We start from the raw sequence: 19088 nt of genomic DNA on the forward strand, positions 1-19088 counted from the left end.
AAAACTAGATTAGTTAACACAAACATGACAGGCGTGTCGCCTACGAAAACAATTTATCATAACAACCTTTTTAAACACGTAGATAACGGCTTTACTAGTAGTTTCAGCTTTAACATTATTAACGTTACGTCATGTTATATATCTACGCTATGGCGTTGTTGGTATATTTGGGTATCATCAGCATTCGCAAACCGTTATATTTTAAGCTTAGAATATGAAAAATTCAGAACGTTCACATAAAACATATTTTGGACCTCACTTAAAATTAATTGCAGATTCCTAGTTTGACCAGCGCACACTTGTGAATTATGCATTCACAAGTATTAAATTAGGAATTATTAGGTTTGCTTTCCTAAATTAATTAATTTAAAAAAGTAGACTAAATACTTCATTGAATCTATTTTATTTGCAGGTAAATTAGAGCTGTATGATTGAATAACATTCATCACAACAATTCATGATCTTGACTGACTAGAACATCCAGAATAAATCATCTTATCGAATATTAAAATAATAACACATACTATATTATCTTGATATGTTTTCCTTTTGTAATAAAACAAAAAACAAATGTTTTGATACATTAGATAAATATGTACCGAGCGTATATTATAATAAAAGCAATATAATGTTAAGATATAAGCAATTAATTTTGTTTTCATGATAAAATATGGAGATATTTGCATACAAGTATATAGATATGTGGAAAATTTGCTTATTATACGTTTATGGTACGCTTTAAACAAAGATATTCAACAATATTAACTTTATATATTTAATCTCTGAGTATAAATGATGTTGGATGTTACTACAAGAAAGTTTATGTATATATACTCTTATCATGTAATCTATACCTAACCGCCACGTGTACGATAAAAGAGAACTTTAATGACTTAATTAAAACAGTTTTGGTACCATAAACTATAACGCTAACTACTGACATAATTTAATTGAGTTTTACATTGTGATGTAGGAAATGAGTGACTGTATCTTGATTTTCGCTATCAATACTCATGACTTATGATTTTAGTCGAACATTTTATTTATAAAAATCAGTGGTCGACAACCTTTTCAGCCACAAGGCTTACATAGTAGCTAAATGAGATAATTGCGTGGCGCATTTCGGGAAAATACTTGTCTAGAATAAATAGCTTCGGAAATATGTCGGCGTTCAAAAAAGTAACAAATGAGATTTGATGAAGACGTACGTACGTATAGGAAAAATAGGGTGATAAATTTCAGTGCAATATTATAAAGGTGCCACCGGTCGCGAGTTGCAGTTCCTTGCACAATTCGTATTTAAACCTGACCTCTATTCTAATTTGAGTTATTATATGAGAATAAAATAAAAAAGGGAAATTTAAAAAATAAACTTCACTTATTAAACATATAAGTATATAATATTTACATCCAACATCCTTAAAACGTCACAATCATTCGTTCCACCCCCACAGGCCGTGGCTCTCGCGGATGGTCTCGCGGTTGTCGCGGCGGGAGCGGGTCACCGCACTCGCCTCTCCCTTTGCGACAGCCTTCTTTCTCTCAATCTTCTTCTGTCGCATCTCTAAGTTCCGTTTCACCTGCAGTTTCACCACCTCGGGGGCTATCGTGCTCGCGGACGTATATGACCTCATAGACCTCACATCTGATAGTGTTTTCTCAATCATCGCCAGTCTGTACTTCTGTGTGTTCTTATCTATATCTTCGATAGTTACTTCTGTATCGTTCTGGAGTCTGTCGTCCTCTGTGGTCTTCTGTTCTAGAACGGGCACGAGTGTTGGTACTGCTTCATCCTCATCTATTGTAAGGTTGACGATTTTGTTAGTAATTTGCTGCTCTGTTGGTTTTGTTTCATCGTTGCGGATTGAGTTGTCTACCTGAAGATAAAAAAGTGACCTTATAGTATACACACGTGACTAAAGATTGAGTATTAAATCATAAGTAGGGAAGTATGTAAAGTCACTCGCATTGAACTAGAAATAACTTCGAAAATATCACATTGAATTGCACAATTGGAAGGTTGCAATAATAAATAGTAATAGTAAAATTTTATAAAAAAAGAACTGACAACACTCGTCATTATTCTCTTCATTATGCGTGTATAGTGAGTAAGGTTAATGAGTTAAATAAATAATTATCGATGTCGATCAAATTTATATTCTGCTTAGGGTTCATTCATATCAACCTCCTATAAATGGCGAAAATGTATTAAAATAAATTATGTGTCAATATATTGCTTAAAGTATCGTACTTCTTGTCTGAGAGCAGCCAGTTCATCCTCTGTATAATTAGTTGGTTTCGAATCTTCTGTATTTGCGTCTTCAGACTCATTTTCCTCGTCGTCACTCACTTGTAAGCCAATACCCATTTCCTATAAAATAAAGAGTTTTACAACATAACAAACTGGAATTAAAGTCTTAACTCAACTTCTACTTAAACTTATACTGGATTAACAATGTTATTTGATTATTTAAATATTATTGATTTTATTTAGGTAAATAAAAGTTTCATTTTCATAGTGCCATTTATTTCCGTTTATTTCCGCGACGTGCACAATTTTCTATAGTTTTGATACAACAATGGACTATTGTATCGATTTCTTTTTACCCGACTTATACGCGATAGTGTTTCGCTGAGATTTCGCGAGCATCCGTAACTGCGGATGTTACTTGCCACACAAAACGAATCAAGAATTCGTTTTAAATTAAAACAGTTATTCCGCGTGCGGTAGCGGAATAAAAACATTCCGTGAGTTCTGACTGTATGAGTACTGTTGCTTTTTTATAAAGAACGTGAGCATAAACTGACCTCCAATAACTCATCATCAACATTCTTGGTCCTCTTATACCCCGAGCATGCGACTTCTGCGTCCAGTTCATCATCACGTTCAAGGTCCTCGAACTTCGGATAGAGGGAGCTCTCGTAACCAAACCGCTTCTTAAAGAACTCGTGGATGCAGCGGACATCGCGGTCGAAGTACCTGAACATGAGTATTGAATAAATAATTCAAATAAACCTAAATCTTGCGGAGAATATAACTAAAATATTAATTGCAAGTGGCTTATGGTGAAGTCATTCGTTCATTTGTACGACAACCATCCATCCAACCATCAAAATGATTTTAGAAGCTTAATAATCTACCACTACTTATCAAAATATTTTATTCATGGAAAAGGCATTATGAAAAGAATTCAAAGATAAACATAGACCTGTATTGTCAAGTCTGTCATATTATATACTCACAATTCAGCATTAGGATGTCTAGTGGAGACCATTTGTGGGAAATCAATGATAATGGGGTGTCCATCCTCGTCTATCATGATGTTGAACTCATTGAAGTCTCCATGTATGACCCCACAGTTGCCGAGCCGCACGATAAGGTTCATCAGCTCATCGTACAGTGCTTCTGCATCTGGTACTGATGTCACATGGGTTCTGTTGGAAGAAAATATTTACAAATAAAGTGGTTCTCCCCCTTAGGAGATACATTTACGATTTTTGTTTGTATAAATGAATATTATTTTATTCAAGAAACAGATTGATTTTGGACATATTGCAATAACCTGAGCTGTGTGCTGCCTGTTAATCAATTGATGTTATAGTTTTACTAAGGTAGGTTGTAAGATTTTTTAGATATTAACTGATAATTTTTATTTTGTTCAAACATAAGTATTTAAAATTAAATACCTTATAAACAAAAAAGTATCCATTAAGTATTTTGAAATACCTGGCAGTATTTGAAGTGAATAGCAACAATTTAAAGGTGGTAGAATACTTTGTGGTTCGACTCTAGCGGCACCACTGCTACACCTATTTTTACCTCATAACAACTTATCTAGGGTTGATTACAGATGTCCATGGGCGGCAGTAGCCATTTACCATCAGGTGGCCTGTACGCTCGTCTGCTTTCCCTATATTATAACAAAAAATACAAAAAACTATACAATGTCATGGAAATTAGTAAATAAAGTATTTTATAAAATAAACTCACAAAGGACCACCGTGCACAAGCTCCATAACCACACAATGCCTATTGAAGTCCACAGGCCTGGGCACAGGGAAGCCTCTGTCAAACAATGCCTTCATGTAGGCAAACTCTTTGGTAGCTGATATGCGGGACAAGTACAGCCAGGATGCGCGGTTCCTGTGCGCGTGGTAGTCGCGCTTGTCTTTAATGTTCCGGAAACAGGTGCGGCCCAGCCTGGAATCAGGATCATTTGAGGTTGTTAATTGAATCAACTTTAACTAAAAGTTAACGGTGGACCACCGCGCTGGCCAAGGCGCGTATTGGAAGACACATACCTTTGAAAACTTTTTTTTTAAGAATTCTCAGGTATGCAGGTTTCCTCATGATGTTTTCGTTCACTGTTTAAGCAAGTGATAATTAACTTCTAATACGCACATAACTTAAAAAAATTTGAGGTGCGTGCGTGGGATTTGAACCTCGGACCCCTCAATCGAGAGGCAGCGTTTCTTAACCACTAGGTTATCACTGCTTATAATATGTGCTATATCTTAAAATTAATTTGGAGGTCAGTCTTATTTGGCTATAGACAAATAATATTCATTTGATTAACTAAATAAATTAATCAATTTTAAACTAAGTAGACTTATATATGCATACTAGACTTATAATAAGTAGATTTTTCATTTGAAAAGTTCAACTATTGTTTATTTCTGACTTGTAAGACCTAAAAGGCCTAAAATATATTTTAGCTTTAAATAATAGTTATGAATAAGAAAAATGCCTTTGTAATTGTGTACCTGTGGAGCTTCAAACACAATGGATTCCTGTCTTCGTCAGCCACTGTGTAGATATTAGATTCTTTGCCCACTCCGATCTGGTTCCCAAATGAAGCAATTACCTTCCTGTTTGTAAGAGCTTTCAGAGCTAAGTAGTCATATCCTGCATTGGTTAGCCGATAGCCATCATCTAGACATAAAAATAAATTAGTATTATTAGATTATAGATAGTATTCGATTTATAAAACGGTAAGTCTAAAAATTTTACTACCCAACAATTCTATCAATAAGTGGTCAGTGCCACCCGTGGGTAGATGGAACTGCTCTCTCTGATACATATTAGGAAATACTTATTTTAATGTTATAATAGTATTAATGTAATACCATACCAAAAATGAATAGCATTGATTTTGTAATGAAAATAAGTGTTGCTGGTGTCGCTACAGTTGAACTATAAAGTGTTCTTCGTTCTTTTCAACACTTACATTGCTTTCCTCTTTCATACGTCAACAGCCGATGTTTACATAAATCCTTCATCAATTTGTGGACGCCACCGTGCCGGAGATTCGCGATGGATGCAACCAACGAGCCAGGCACTAGCTCGTGATTCTTCATACCCATTTCCACCTAAAAATAATATTTAAATTAGAGAGGTTATATATTTTTTGAATGTTTGATAGTAAAAATTTAAACTTACTGCTGTGAGCACGCGGAAGTCTTCGCTCGTTAGATAGCGCAAAATTGCAACGTCTAATTTACCCATTTCTAGACTGAAAATATAACTCAAAGTTACAATTTATTTCAACGTGTTGACAACAACAACAATGTGATCTTAAATTTTAAATGTCAATGTCAAAACGCCTGACGTGACAGTTGACACTGACTATATTGTAGCCATGCTACTTGCGGTGGCGGAGCCATAAACTTGCGCTGTTCTGAAAAACAAAACAAACTAAAAGTTTCTAAACTATTTTTTATTTAATTTACAGTATAAGCATATTTCTATACCAGAAATAAATAATTCTAAAAATAGTTATATATTTAACCAATGAAAAATATCTAAGATGAAAATCATATTTAAATTCATGTCAAAGTGTCAAACTTCAAAGTCAAGGTCAAAATTTGGCGATTGTTTTATTTTGGACAAATATACATAATTTTATGTAATTTAAGATAAGAAGGAAATGACTTTTGTAATTATTTTATAATCATACATTTTAAACTAATTAACAACGGACTAGCTCGTTATATCCGATAGTTTAAATAGACTCAATGCATGATAAGAATATTTCTAATATCGAAATAAAAGTCATAATTAAACCGAGGTGCTATTACAATGCGAAGTATCATTAAGGCTTAATCAGTGATGATTATTTTATAGTTGTTTTAAGTACAATAGTAATTAAATGAAGAAAAGTTGAGTGTTGTATGGAATAGTATAGTTTGTTGTCACCATGGTGCTAGAAGGGCTTGGTTTTGTGAACGGCACTATCATCCTGGACGAGCCCAACGCCGTGTACTACGCCGGACAGCTGATGTCCGGCAACGTGCACTTTGAACTAACTAAACCAGTCACATTTTCAGGTAACTTATATATTTATTGGGTTCCTCTCATTGTCAAGTCATTACTGTCCCCTTGCTGGGCCTCGGGTCTCAGAGAGAGAGCTTTAGGCCATAATTCACCGAGCTGGCCAATTGCGATTTATTTGACTTCACACACCTTTCAAAACTTTTTTTATTATGATGTTCTCTTGATGTTTTTATTCACCTTTACCGCAAGTGATATTTTATTTCTAATACACACATAACTTAAAAAATCAGAGGAATGTGCCTGGAATTCAAACCTCGGACCATTAAGAGGCTGGCTTTTAAATTTATTTACATTGATATTATGTGTTTCAGCAATTAACATTAACTATTTAGGGGAGGCCCTAGTACAAAGGACAGAGGGCCAAAGTGAAATCTGCAATGGTGTCAGGACATACAAAGAAATAAAATATGAAGGGCGCGAGCAGTACTTTAATGTTGTGGAATGTGTTCTTGGAGGGACAGGTACACTACCATTTTAATAATTCCCTATTTAATATATTCCCTATTTAATATATTTAATATATTGCCTTTTGAGCTTAAAAGATATGCAGAGCAGCTGTAGGTAATATAAAAGGAATTCAAATTATTCTTAAAGTGTTAGTAACTACTAGAATTTTTTTTTCAAGAATATAAAACTAAAATTTGGCCTATAAAAGATTTGTAATGTATAATTTTGAATTTTCACATTTTTAATTTCATATTTTGCTTAATATCAAGAGTGTCTGCATTGAAATGGCAACTAGCATCTATAATATTTGACAATGGATTAAAAATAGTAAAATTAACATTTCTTATTTGCTTAGTATGAAATCAGACAGATATTTAAATGGTTAATTTTAGTGATCTATTCTGGGTTTGATTATTGTTAATTTTTTCTGACACTTTGCAATATCTATCTATCTATCACTTTGCTATTAATTCTAGTATAGAAAATATGACTTTATTCATAACACTTAAATTCTGGAATTCTAAACACTTTTCAGGTATATCAACTTTACCAGCAGAGGTGCATTCTATCCCTTTTCAGTTCCAAGTGCCTTACAATATACCATCATCCTTCAAACAGGAGGAGGGGAATATTACCTATCGCATCACTGCTTACATGGAACTGTTGGAGCCAGTGAGACGGGATTTATTGGAGAAAGAGTTCCAAGTGGTGACACCCATCAATCTTAACAACCTGGGGAATATGATGGTATGTTTCTTTTATACTATAAAATAGCAAAAAAGCCTGATGTTAAGCGGCTACCGCTTACGAAGGTCTTCAATTCCAGATAAGATTAAGAGTCCTATTTGACGTGGGTCAGACATGCATTGTTACACCTGATGATTAAGTTGCAGTACCTCAAATAAATATGTCTCATCCATCAAACTGGGACAGAGCAGTGCCAAAAACTGCCTATATTAGACACAAATAGATGTGGCATGTGGCACTTGCACCTCTGGAGTCGAACACAAAGGGCTGAACCACTATCAAAACAAAATATGCACAGCAAACAGAAAATAGTTTATATTTTATCTTTCATTGATATGAATGCCACTTTACCTGCTTATAAACTTAACTTATAAAGCACATGTAGCCTCATGGCTTGTATGGATCTTCAAAGTTATACAATGTTAAGCATCGTCCTCTGATTCATTTGCAGAAACCTTTGCAACTTGATTTTGAAGAAATAGAGACATGCAATTGTTTCTGCATGAGGGACCCCATCAGTTTAAAGGTGCTACTACCCTCGGCCGTGATCAACATGGGCAGCAAGATACCCATAGTTGTGAAGGTGGAGAATACTTCCAGTGTGGAGATTGTTGAAATATCCTTCGAGATCAGAATGGTGAGTTTACACATGATATAACTGTGGCTAATAAAGAATTTGACTCAAAAAAAAATGTTGAAATATCCTTAGAGCTTTAAACTTAAAGCCAATCACATATGTAGGTAGTAAACCAGTATAGTTAGATCAAGGAGGCTACCAACACAATTTGTAGAGTGCAGAAATTTCATGGATTTTAGCTAACTTATTAAGACAACCATTTTAGGAGTCTATGATTGGCTTCAGGAAGTGGAGTTAGTTAAATATGTCCACAGGTCCATGAGCAGTGACCATTTATTAGGTTAACTGCATGCTTATTTCAGACTTCAGTCTCATATAAATTTCCTATAATTTTGTCAGCAACACACATACCGAACGACGCATCCACGTTCGGAGTACACAGCTCCCGAGGAGAATTTAGTGGAGCTGAAGAAGGGGCCGATCCTGAGCAGCACCAGCCGCGAGTACACCTGGGATATGCAGCTCCCCGACATAGTGCTGCCCAACCTTGAAGGTTGTAGCATCATGGATGTGACATATCTCTTCAATGTGAGTAACAAGTTTAAGGCAATTTTTATGAAATAATAATAATTTTTGAAGTTACATTTTTTTTGGCGTGTCTCAATGTCATCTAAAATCGGTACTATAAATTTGGGTAGTAAATGTGGCAAGTTTTACGGAAAAGGCTTCAAGAATTAATTTGAAATATTTTATTATTTGGGTGAAATATGATTTATGATTATTAATCATATTAATGGCATGGTTATTACGGTGGGAACATGATATGCAAACTCTTTTCTTTTTTTTAATAAATATTGACTACGTGTTCATGGCGAAAGTTCTGTGTCTTAATGCTTAAGCTATTCAAGCAAGTGAATGCACGAGTAAAAAAGAACGAACATGCGGTTTTTCTAACTTACTTTTTATTTTACAGGTTAGTATCAAAATGTCAGGATGCAACGATGACGTCGAGGACGAATCAGAAATTATCATCGGCTTACTACCGACGAGCGATCCGGCTGAACTAGCGCAGTCTTCGTTAGCTCAGCATTTGCCAAAAGCTCCAATTCCCAACCCAAATGACCCGCTAGGCTTTGCACCTGGTCCTCGAATATCCACCCCGATTAATCTTTCTAACCGTTCTATAAACAACATTGGTCGTATCTCAAACGAAAATTTGGCTAATATTCAGTTACCTTCGCAATTTGGACCACTACCCAGCAAGAAGCCCCCATACGAAATTGGTTTTAAAGCCCCTGATATTGCGATTTGTCCTCCCTATCCTCCAGGGGAGATACCAACCAATCCAGTTCTCCCACCTTATCCTGATATACCACTAAACACTGGTTACCCTCCTCCGGTGCCCGTTGTAAGTAACCCTTATCCTACGGGACAAACTATAGTACCCTCAGCGCCACCACTATGAAAGATATGATATTACTAAATGTGTCTGGCCGTTCCACTCGAATAAGCACAATTATTTATCTATTCGACCTGAAAACGTTTAGGTACCTCTACAATACATATTTTATCTCGAAGTCATTGAATATAGGGCATATATTTGCGGATAAGATTTAGAATAGGGTTGTAACGTAGGCCTCCAAAGAGGAGGCGATGAGCTTCGCAATCGCGGAGGTGAAATAAAACACTCTGTTTTTGTATTTAGCTATTTGGCTTTATTTGTTCTTGAAACTGAAATAAACACAAACCCATTTTCTTCTGGTGTCGTTTTGGGGCAGTCATTAAGTAAGGCATGTATAAATATTATTGTATATTGATTTTTGATAATTTCACCATAGATAAGTACAGATATCTCACTGCTTTGTAATTGAAGGAAGCCGTTAAATGGCTGTCATAGTGTCATTTACGCGAAACAATGGCGACATGTACAGTTAAGTGGTGCAAAAACACGAAATCGATAAGTGGCGCAAAAACACGAAATCGAAAAAAGTGCGGAGCAATATAGTTTCATTCGTAAGTTATCTAAAAACTATATTTTTTAAATATTTTTCAAACACGAAAATAGATTACAGTGACAAGTTCAATTGTCAAAACTCGTTACATTTTCTTGTTAGGAGTGTGTAATTTTTACTAATCTATGAATTTCACTCGCAACACGCAGGCGGGCCGCCGCGTTATCCAGCATCGCCATCGCCATCGCATCTCGTGTATGTCAGCGTAATAAAAATGCAAATTGTTTAATAACTCTGCAAAATTTGTAGTTTATACGGAGGCGGGTGCGAAGGCGGAGGTACGATTTTTTGCAGAACTTTCGTAGTTACGGAGGCCAAGTTCCGTTACAACCCTATTTTAGAATATTGAATTTTTTGGTTTGTTGAAGAGTTTTTATACTTTTATAATGCACTTTTTTACAATACATATAATTAGGTAGATAGTGTTTTTATCTACAACTACTAATCTTGAGTATATATAGAATTATCATGATTTGCCTAATTTAACATGCTAAAAATTTTAAAGCATAAATCGAGCAGCTATGTTTTACAGAAATTAATAAAATTAGTGAATGTCTTACCTATTGATTTCACTGATAATTCTAATATATTATAGAAGTTACTATTGTATACTACTGAAACATGTGATGTTGTCATGCAAATACTCAATATGGAAAGTCAGTGTACACAAATACTATTTTTGTAGTAATCAGTGTGTGTTGATATTTTACAGCAGTGTTTTTCAGTGGGTGTCGGAACCCCTTGAGGGGTCACAAACTTCTTAGAAGGGGTTCGCGAGTTTTAGTAAAAAAAACAAGATAAAGTTTAGAAATATATTTCTTACTAAAAATCTATGTTAGTAATCATGAACATTAATAAAAATATTTTTATTTTTTTTTAATATTATGGAACATTTACACTACCAGGTTAAAACAGCGTAGGGTAAAATTTCGTCAAATATTACCCTACGCTACCTATATGTGGATAACATATTAAGGAGGGCGTGCCTTGAAAAACACTGTTCTTATTGCATTTAATATTGTATTATTTTGTTATCACAATGCTTTATACGAGTACATAGTAACATAGTTTATAAGATTGTTAACTATAATATAAGACTAATCTTTTTAATCTATATTTATATTTTTTAATTCATTGATAGTTATTTTATTTCAAGTATAATTTTTAAATTTTGTAAATAGTATATAGTCCGCGCCAAACTGCTAGTGCACTCTGAAGTTGTTGCGAGCAGGTGTAGTTATACAATTTGCTATGGCGACGCGATTCATTTCTTTATTCAGAGTGGAGTAGCAGTTTTACGCGGACTATTAAATTTGAACAAAGTATTTGAAGTTTTGAACTGTATTTAAATTTATAAAAATGTTATATCCAATGCATTTAATGTATTTTGTGGTGCTGTTAAAATATATCAATATAATATTTTTTATGTGTGGTAATATTGTAACTATTATAAACGCTTAAACAATTAAAATAAAAAAGAATATTTACAACTCTGATTATTATTTTTCATAATAATTTTAATCATAGCACATAGTTATTCTTAGAAAGGATTTACCCACACATGAGGGTAATATATCCATATTATATATTGAATATGTGTCCATATCAGGTAAAATCTTAGTTCTATGTTGAAGTGTGAAGTCAAGTGTGAAGACAATCACACACGCAGTACCCCCTAGCTCCCTGTTACCTTCCCACGATGGACACTGATAAATGCCCATTGATTGGCTGTTTTAATCATAAAAAAATACCTTAAGGTTAATTTGACATTATGTTTTAAATTTATAATATGTTTATGCAATTATTTACTCGATAATTATGCTACAGCAAGTTATTAAAAGCATACTATCTATACTAATACCTAAATTATATTATTACAAATTATTATAGATGATTATCATAACAACAGACATAAAATAATTGTCCAAGTGCGAATCAAACTCGCACACAAAGTGGTTCGATTCAAACTACACATTTTTTTTTAAATTTCGAATATGTTTTTCACTGTAGGTAACTTATGTGTATGCATCGTGAAAATTTAGTGTCTTAACTATATTGTTAAGATACAATAATAGACAATCCGAAAAATATAGGTTTTAAATCCTCCAAAATTCTCTGTTGGGTTACCCTTTGTGCCTTTTCGTCCCTCGAGTCTTACGTTTCTTGGTTACTGAGCGTCTTATCTATGTGAGCAATGCATAACATTGTCATTGGATGTTTTGTATGTAGGCATACTTAATTATCTCTGGTGTCTGCGTCGGCTTCAGGCGCACTCGGGGCTTCCCGAGACTGTAATATGAATAAATTTTAAGCGCTTACTTAATTTCCCAAACTCTTTAATAGCTTTAATAAATCTTTATTTTAAGCTTGCATGCATCATTTTGTATAAAAGCAAGGACTCCGTATATATCCACAATAAGATGATCAAACGTCTTCTGAAAAGTAATGTGTTAACGTTGTCAAGTAATTTCTTTTCTACGAGTATAATTTGGAATATTTTACTAATCAAAAAGTCCTTTCTATGTATCGTCTACTTTGTCGTATTATATTTTAGCAACTATATTTAAATACTTACTAATGAGTAACGTGGTGGCTGATTTGTAGTAGCAAGAAAACCATCGCCTGTGTATGGGGGATGGAAAGGATACAAATTACATGAACCGGAATAAGGATACAAATTATTTGACGGATTAGCGCAAGGGATACCATTAAAATAGGTAGCATGGGCCATTGGGTTTTGGAAAGGCAGGTAGGCTGGTTGGGTAGGTGGGTAGGTTGGTTGGGTATACGGGTATGTTGGTGGAAAAGGCGGGTAAGTTGTTGGGGCAGGCAGGTAGGTTGGTGGGGAGGGCAGGTAGGTAGGTGGGGAGGGCAGGTAGGTTGCTTGGGAAGGTAGGCAGGTTAGTGGAGTAGGCAAGCTGGCTGGTGAGGAAGCCTGGATTGTTGGTGACGAAGGCTGGCAGGTTGGTGGGGAAGGCTGGCAGGTTGATGGAGAAGGCAGGGTACTTGGTGCAGAAGACTGGCACGCTGGTGGGGAAGGCAGTGTGGTTGGTGGAGAAGCCTGGCTGGTTGGTGGGGAAGGCTGGGAGGAGGGTGGGACAGGCAGGGGAGAGGGTGATGATGGAGTGGAGACTTCTATAGGAGCATCTTGTTCGAGCTGATCGGGCTCGCGTAGTGAGACTGTGCCGATGACTATTCGGTGGAGTTTCGAGCTAAACGAGCGACGATGGTGAGGCTTCACTGTTAACTGCAAAAAATATTATTTGTAGACCGGTATCACAAATCCAACTTACGTATATATAAGTACATAAATACATAATATTCTAGCATGAAGCGTTTTTGTGTTTCGCTGAAATGGTGTGGACTTTACTGACATCATAAAACTGAAGAGATTGTACTTAAAATTGAAAAAGATGTTTCCAGTACTGACTTTTAGACAAGCACGTTCAAACAAAGTTTTTATATAAGTTAATATGTATTAAAATAAAATCGGTAGGTAGAAGATAAAGATCCAATTGGACCTCTCTTCAGTATGTGCCATACCTCAGATAAGATTACATTCCTACCTAAGATTGGTCACAGATGCTCCTCTATCTTTGACAACTAAGCTAGAATGCCTCGGAAAAGTACGTCTCGTTTACAACACCTTTCAAACCAGGAAACAGTGGCGTTTAAAATTGCTGTTATTCAGCAGAAATAGGTGTGTGGTAGACAGAGGGTTTCACCACCCTCAAAATATCTGGGAAAAGTGAAAGAAAGAAAGAAAGAACGAAGAAGAAGAAGAGAGAAGAAGAAGAAGTGGGGGAAAGTTCTGTGAATATTGCAGGTAAACACTTGAATCAAAGCATAGCTCGTGAGTAACGAGTGCGTGTAGCTAACTGATACTAACTTTGAGGTAATAGTCCACGTCGATCAAGCTGCAGTTGCGAACGTTTAAGGCAGTTTGCTTGGGCACGCGTAGCTCTAGTTGTTGTTTCAGGATGCTGCGCTGCAACACCGGCCACACGGCCACAGACGTCACTTCCGCCACCGAGACTTTCTTTCTCGTCGCATAGTAGGTCGTTACCTGGGAGAAGATACAGATTACAGTTGCGCTTGATTGTGGACTGCCCAGTGCAACGGTCGAATTCGTCACACTCCGGGTATAGGTCGGTGAAAAGATGTCTTCCTTAACAAATAATTATAATATTTTTGTACATTTACATTTGTTATAATACTTCTATTTTTTGCCACCGTGATCATAATAATCTGACAACATGAATATGTCTCCAATAAAAATAATTTGGAATAACTTTATTTTATGAGTAACACGAAAACTATTTTGTCGTTAAACTAACCTGCATAAGTGCAACCTGAATTTTTCGGACGTTGGTAGAACTGGTGTTATCGCACGTAATTTCTAGGGGGATGTACTGTCCCGGGCAGAAACCGGACACCGGGCAAGTCACTGACGCGTCAATGTGATTTGAGCCCGCGCGGCGGGAACCATATGTCTTATTCACTTCCAATCGTATTGGATCCTGGAAATCGAGAATATTAAAGACAGATTTACCTAAATTGGAGGCACCGCTATCTCAATTTCAGCGCTCAATATTGCTATTACATTATTAAACGATGCTGTGTTCTGGTTTGAAGGGTGTAGTATGAGAGACATACGTCCGAGACGAGAACGCTTCGGATCGGAAGTTAGAAAACTTAGTCTACAGGGGCAGCAACGCTTCTGTGACCGATCTCAGATACCTATTAAGGGTTGATTACAGATATCCATTGCCTGCAATAGGTACTTACGATGGACTGCATGCTCGTTGGCTATTTCTATAATATTAGCTGATATTAAAAATTAATAAATATTAAAAGAGAAAAATCAGGACCTAAATACGTCCAATAACCATATTTCGTCGTTTAAGCAAGTGATAATAACTACCTAAGGTGCATGCCTGACCCGGAACCTCGGACCCCCGATGGAGAGCCCAAATTTCTAACCGCTCGCTATTTGGAAAGTATATTTGTTTATTTTGTTATATAATTAAATAAAAACAGCTACGGTCTATTATATAAAGTAACTTACTTTGATATCAGGTAACGGGTTAAGGTCGAGAGGTGTGATCGCCCTGATGCAGACCGACTTCACCTGGTTCTTTAAGAGCGTGCGGTCCACGACCAGGTTCAGCTCGTACCGGATATGTCCGTGTTTACCCTCGTACGAAGCAGGACAGTCCGGTGGTATGGTGAATTGGTACGGGTACTCGTAGTGCCCTGGCTGCATTTTAAATTTACCTACAAGTATATGAAGCGTGTCCCTCTAGATAGTATAGATTATAAGGTGGTAGAACTCTACCTGGTTCGACTAAGATACAGTTTAGAACATCCTTTATTACCATATAGGTACAAAGCAAGAAAAATTGAAAACTTTTTTACGGAAAAGGTACACCTATTTGAAGAAATACACTTATTTGAATAGGTACATCTATTTGAAAAAATACGTGTGCCTATTCAAATAAGTTTATTCCAAAACTATCAATTTATTACAGAGAATAGCCGACCTTTTTTTCGACTTCAGTTACGCCCACTATTCACATTTCTAGTGGCTGAATTTCATGTGCATTTTCATGCTTCGTAGACAAGATCGTTTAATTTTTCACTGTCTATTTGCAAGAATATTTGAAGCTACTGAACTAATTGGGCGGAATATACACGATAAAACAAAGTAGATAGGTACATAGGGGTAACGTGTGCGTGCGTAAGAAGAAATCGGTTAAAAATAACCTCTGGTAAATAAAAACTTACCATCCCTTGAGCTAATGATATACAGCTTTTCATTGACATACTCTTGGTACTTGTACTCCGTATATCTTATTTTTGACCATTTTACTCGGCAATAACCCTTCAGCTCAACGTAGACACCTGCACATAAAAATCTTTGAACGTAATTATTTTCAAATTTAAATTTTCAATAACCAAGCGTAGGGACATATGTGTAGGTACGTCTCATTTATGTTACGCTCAGCAACCCAAACGGCTTGACGGATTCTACCATAAAAGGTGTCGTTGAATTAGTCTAAATAGTGACATAGGCTATATTTTAAATTAGTTTTTTTATTATGTATTTCTATGATAAGTAAAATATCACGGAACAATAAAAACTGGGTAAAATATATTTTATTACAGAGAGTGCCGACCTATTTTAGCAGGTAGTGAATTCGATGGTACGACACTACGCATTTACCATTATAAGTAAAATATTAGTTTGCTTCCTTACACTTAATACAATTTCAGTAATTTATTTTTAAGTATTGCATATTGATTAAAATTATATAATTTAAATACGTTGCAAAAAATGATAACCACTGAAGGAGTTTCTAGTAGTTTATTAACAAAAATCATGGATCATTTTGCTTTTGACCGTTGAAGACCAACTCGCCTCCATACCAAGATAAATTTGGATCATCTGGACTACAATATAGGGCCTATGTCTGAATACGATAATGAAAATATATAATGTAATTATAAATTGTCAATATCCTCAATTAGAGCCGAACGGTGTTGTGCGTGACGATGGCAGGAGGCCTGACGGTTTGACATTGATACCGTGGAAGAATGGGAGGTGTCTTGTGTGGGATGCTACGTGCGTTGACACACTGGCACCGTCCCATCTTACGTTATCATCAAGGGCAGCTGGTGTTGTGGCTACCGACGCTGAGATACGCAAACTGCAGAAGTATGCAAGTCTCAGTAGAGACTACATATTTTTGCCGTTTGGCGTGGAGACAATGGGACCGTGGGGTTCTGACGCTCGATCTTTCTATAAACATCCTTCCAAGCGATTGATCGAGTGCACCAATGACCAAAGGGCTGGCGCTTACCTCGGACAGAGAATTAGCTTAGCTATTCAGCGGGGTAATGTCGCCAGTGTTTTGGGAACTCTTCCGAAGGACAACAATTTGGATGAAGCCTATTATATTTAATTATAGTTAGTATTTTTATAAAGTTTTTTATTTAGGTGTATAATATATATAGTTTAGTTTAGAATGTTGTTTATATACATATCTATTGTTTTCCTCAAATTTTAATTGTATATCCTATTATATTAGTGTTATATTATTATGTTTCCTTCCTTTCTTTTTGATTATAACTATCACCAGGCGACACATTGTCAAACCACATCATTCGAATTGCTTCATTAAATATTTTGTTTTTCCCGTTAGTAGGTACACCAATATAAATAAAAGCTTGTTTTTAACATTTTTTACGTTTATGATATCTAAACCGGATGAACTGAAGAGATAGGAACATACAATATCCGACACATACACCGTAGCTTTGTATATGGCGACTTTCAAGTTGAAATGGATAAAGGAAATAAGGTCAAACTAATTGTTATTATATTACTAAGGTTATAAGGCCTCCGACCACGAAATTTCAGGTATTTTATTATTGTATATTTCAGGTAGCTTCGCACCGATTGTCACATTTGGTGGATTCTGAGGGTAGTAGAGCCCTTTGTGGTTTGATTCCGGTGACACCACTAGCAGTGTTAAGCACTGTTGTGTTCCGGTTTGATGGGTGTGGTATGAAAGATATAACTACTTATTCCAGGCGTGCCAAATTACTCCTCAGGAATAGCAAGTCATCTATGGCCAAAACCAGGTAAGGGGCGACTGGAGTTTGATTTAATTTAGAAGGTAACGTAGACCGTTCGGAAATATCGCAACACATTTACACGGAAATATCCCTATTTCATACCACTATCGGTTAGCGACACTACCCGATAGTGGTTTAATACAGGTTATTAAACATTAACTCATTCGGTTTCAAGTTAGGGAAAAAATATTTTGAAAAAACTATTGAATAATGCAGTTTTATATTTTATCAAAACCGGCCTCGTAACTCCTTTCAACATTTTTAGTAGGTAAATTAATATATTTTCGGATTTCGCCATGAAAGCCCATTTGAAAGCATCACTTGTATACTTGTTTGCAATAATGAAAACAACATCCTGTGTATTTCTTGTAATAATAATTGACAAAAGTCATCCTTTTGTAAAATGAATAAATTAGTACAAATATACGAAAGCCATTGTTTTTGTAACATTGTTCTTTACTAGGATTGTAACTAGGATAAGTATATTCTAATGCTAAGCGCATTAGAAAATACTTCTCCTAAAAAATAACAAAATATTTACCTCGAAAAGATTTTTCTTTGTCTTGATCGATAACTACTTTGCCCTTTATCGTTTGACCGGAATAGAATACATTTTCTTCGTCAGGACTATTCGTAAATATATTCCACTTATCGAACCCCATTGCAATAGTCAATCTAGCGTAAGTATTTAAGCCTAATCGTTACAAAATCTCACTAACTAAAAGTACTCTCAATTTAGTACGCACTTAGGCACTTTGTTCCGAATTATAAATTAGAAACAATTATAGATAAACAATTGACGAAATTCGGATAAATGCTGTAAGTTGGCGTCCGGCCGGGTTAGTTATTTAGCACCGATTGAGCCTGTGTTTTTGGGATTAGGTACTATAAAAACCGACACCCACGGTTGCTTCAACGATATCATTTAATTTTATTAATCAAATTATACGTCCGGTGGTGATAGTAGCAATTGAAACTCGGCCTCCCAATCGGGGAGTGCGAAGTTCGAACCACTGATTTTTCAAAGTTGTGGTAAAAGTATGGGAATATCGGAAATTAATTATCACTTACTTACGGTGAAGGAAAACATCGTGGAGAACCCTGAGTATTCTTAAAAAATCTTAAGTGTGTGAAGTCTACCAAATCGCACTTGGCCAGCGCGGTGGTCAATGGATCTGTACAAAGCCTAAATTCAAATCCCACTTTTGTATTTTCCTGATTGAGCCGTCCCTCTGCCTGTATGCTTCGACTTGTCTTACTGAAATCGTTTTATTGCAGGACAGCTTGTTTACTTTTCTCTAGGGGTGGAGTAACTTTATCTGATTTTGTA

At 35.8% G+C, this 19088-nt stretch overlaps 3 protein-coding genes across 3 annotated transcripts; 1 reads left to right on the forward strand and 2 right to left on the reverse strand.

Annotated features, from left to right (window-relative positions):
• Positions 1 to 1378: 1378 nt before the first annotated feature.
• On the reverse strand, positions 1379 to 5599 carry RIOK2 (RIO kinase 2). The gene is made up of 8 exons (XM_073081808.1): positions 5441 to 5599; positions 5229 to 5370; positions 4765 to 4933; positions 3992 to 4201; positions 3244 to 3435; positions 2809 to 2980; positions 2252 to 2371; positions 1379 to 1877 (listed from the first exon to the last, which is right to left on the reverse strand). Exons 1-8 carry the CDS (start codon positions 5504 to 5506, stop codon positions 1434 to 1436), a joined length of 1515 nt encoding a protein of 504 aa, XP_072937909.1. The 5' UTR covers positions 5507 to 5599; the 3' UTR covers positions 1379 to 1433.
• A 166-nt stretch (positions 5600 to 5765) lies between these two features.
• On the forward strand, positions 5766 to 9691 carry LOC140748895 (arrestin domain-containing protein 2). The gene is made up of 6 exons (XM_073081807.1): positions 5766 to 6327; positions 6646 to 6795; positions 7317 to 7528; positions 7980 to 8165; positions 8505 to 8693; positions 9079 to 9691. The coding sequence occupies exons 1-6, from the start codon at positions 6198 to 6200 to the stop codon at positions 9568 to 9570; spliced, it is 1359 nt and encodes a 452-aa protein (XP_072937908.1). The 5' UTR covers positions 5766 to 6197; the 3' UTR covers positions 9571 to 9691.
• A 2446-nt stretch (positions 9692 to 12137) lies between these two features.
• LOC140749092 (arrestin domain-containing protein 2-like) lies at positions 12138 to 18628 on the reverse strand. Its single transcript, XM_073082114.1, has 7 exons — positions 18300 to 18628; positions 15905 to 16021; positions 15186 to 15394; positions 14455 to 14637; positions 14007 to 14183; positions 12693 to 13364; positions 12138 to 12406 (listed from the first exon to the last, which is right to left on the reverse strand). Exons 1-7 carry the CDS (start codon positions 18418 to 18420, stop codon positions 12353 to 12355), a joined length of 1533 nt encoding a protein of 510 aa, XP_072938215.1. The 5' UTR covers positions 18421 to 18628; the 3' UTR covers positions 12138 to 12352.
• Positions 18629 to 19088: the final 460 nt, after the last annotated feature.

The sequence above is a fragment of the Epargyreus clarus genome, unplaced genomic scaffold (assembly GCF_041222505.1).
Source record: "Epargyreus clarus isolate Ecla_fem2 unplaced genomic scaffold, WU_Ecla_fem_2.2 ptg000017l, whole genome shotgun sequence".
Classification (NCBI taxonomy): Eukaryota; Metazoa; Arthropoda; class Insecta; order Lepidoptera; family Hesperiidae; genus Epargyreus; species Epargyreus clarus.

Bases quoted from the DNA above. Each gene is read 5' to 3' on its own strand.
- RIOK2 (XM_073081808.1), bottom strand. From the start codon at position 5,506: ATGGGTAAATTAGACGTTGCAATTTTGCGCTATCTAACGAGCGAAGAC. The intron at 5,371-5,440 runs GTAAGTTTAAAT...TATTATTTTTAG, and splicing joins ACTTCCGCGTGCTCACAGCA to GTGGAAATGGGTATGAAGAA. The intron at 2,372-2,808 runs GTCAGTTTATGC...TTTATTTTATAG, and splicing joins TTGATGATGAGTTATTGGAG to GAAATGGGTATTGGCTTACA.
- LOC140748895 (XM_073081807.1), top strand. From the start codon at position 6,198: ATGGTGCTAGAAGGGCTTGGTTTTGTGAACGGCACTATCATCCTGGAC. The intron at 6,796-7,316 runs GTACACTACCAT...AACACTTTTCAG, and splicing joins ATGTGTTCTTGGAGGGACAG to GTATATCAACTTTACCAGCA. The intron at 7,529-7,979 runs GTATGTTTCTTT...ATTCATTTGCAG, and splicing joins ACAACCTGGGGAATATGATG to AAACCTTTGCAACTTGATTT.
- LOC140749092 (XM_073082114.1), bottom strand. From the start codon at position 18,420: ATGGGGTTCGATAAGTGGAATATATTTACGAATAGTCCTGACGAAGAA. The intron at 16,022-18,299 runs GTAAATATTTTG...TTTTATGTGCAG, and splicing joins CAAAGAAAAATCTTTTCGAG to GTGTCTACGTTGAGCTGAAG. The intron at 15,395-15,904 runs GTAAGTTTTTAT...ATATACTTGTAG, and splicing joins TATCATTAGCTCAAGGGATG to GTAAATTTAAAATGCAGCCA.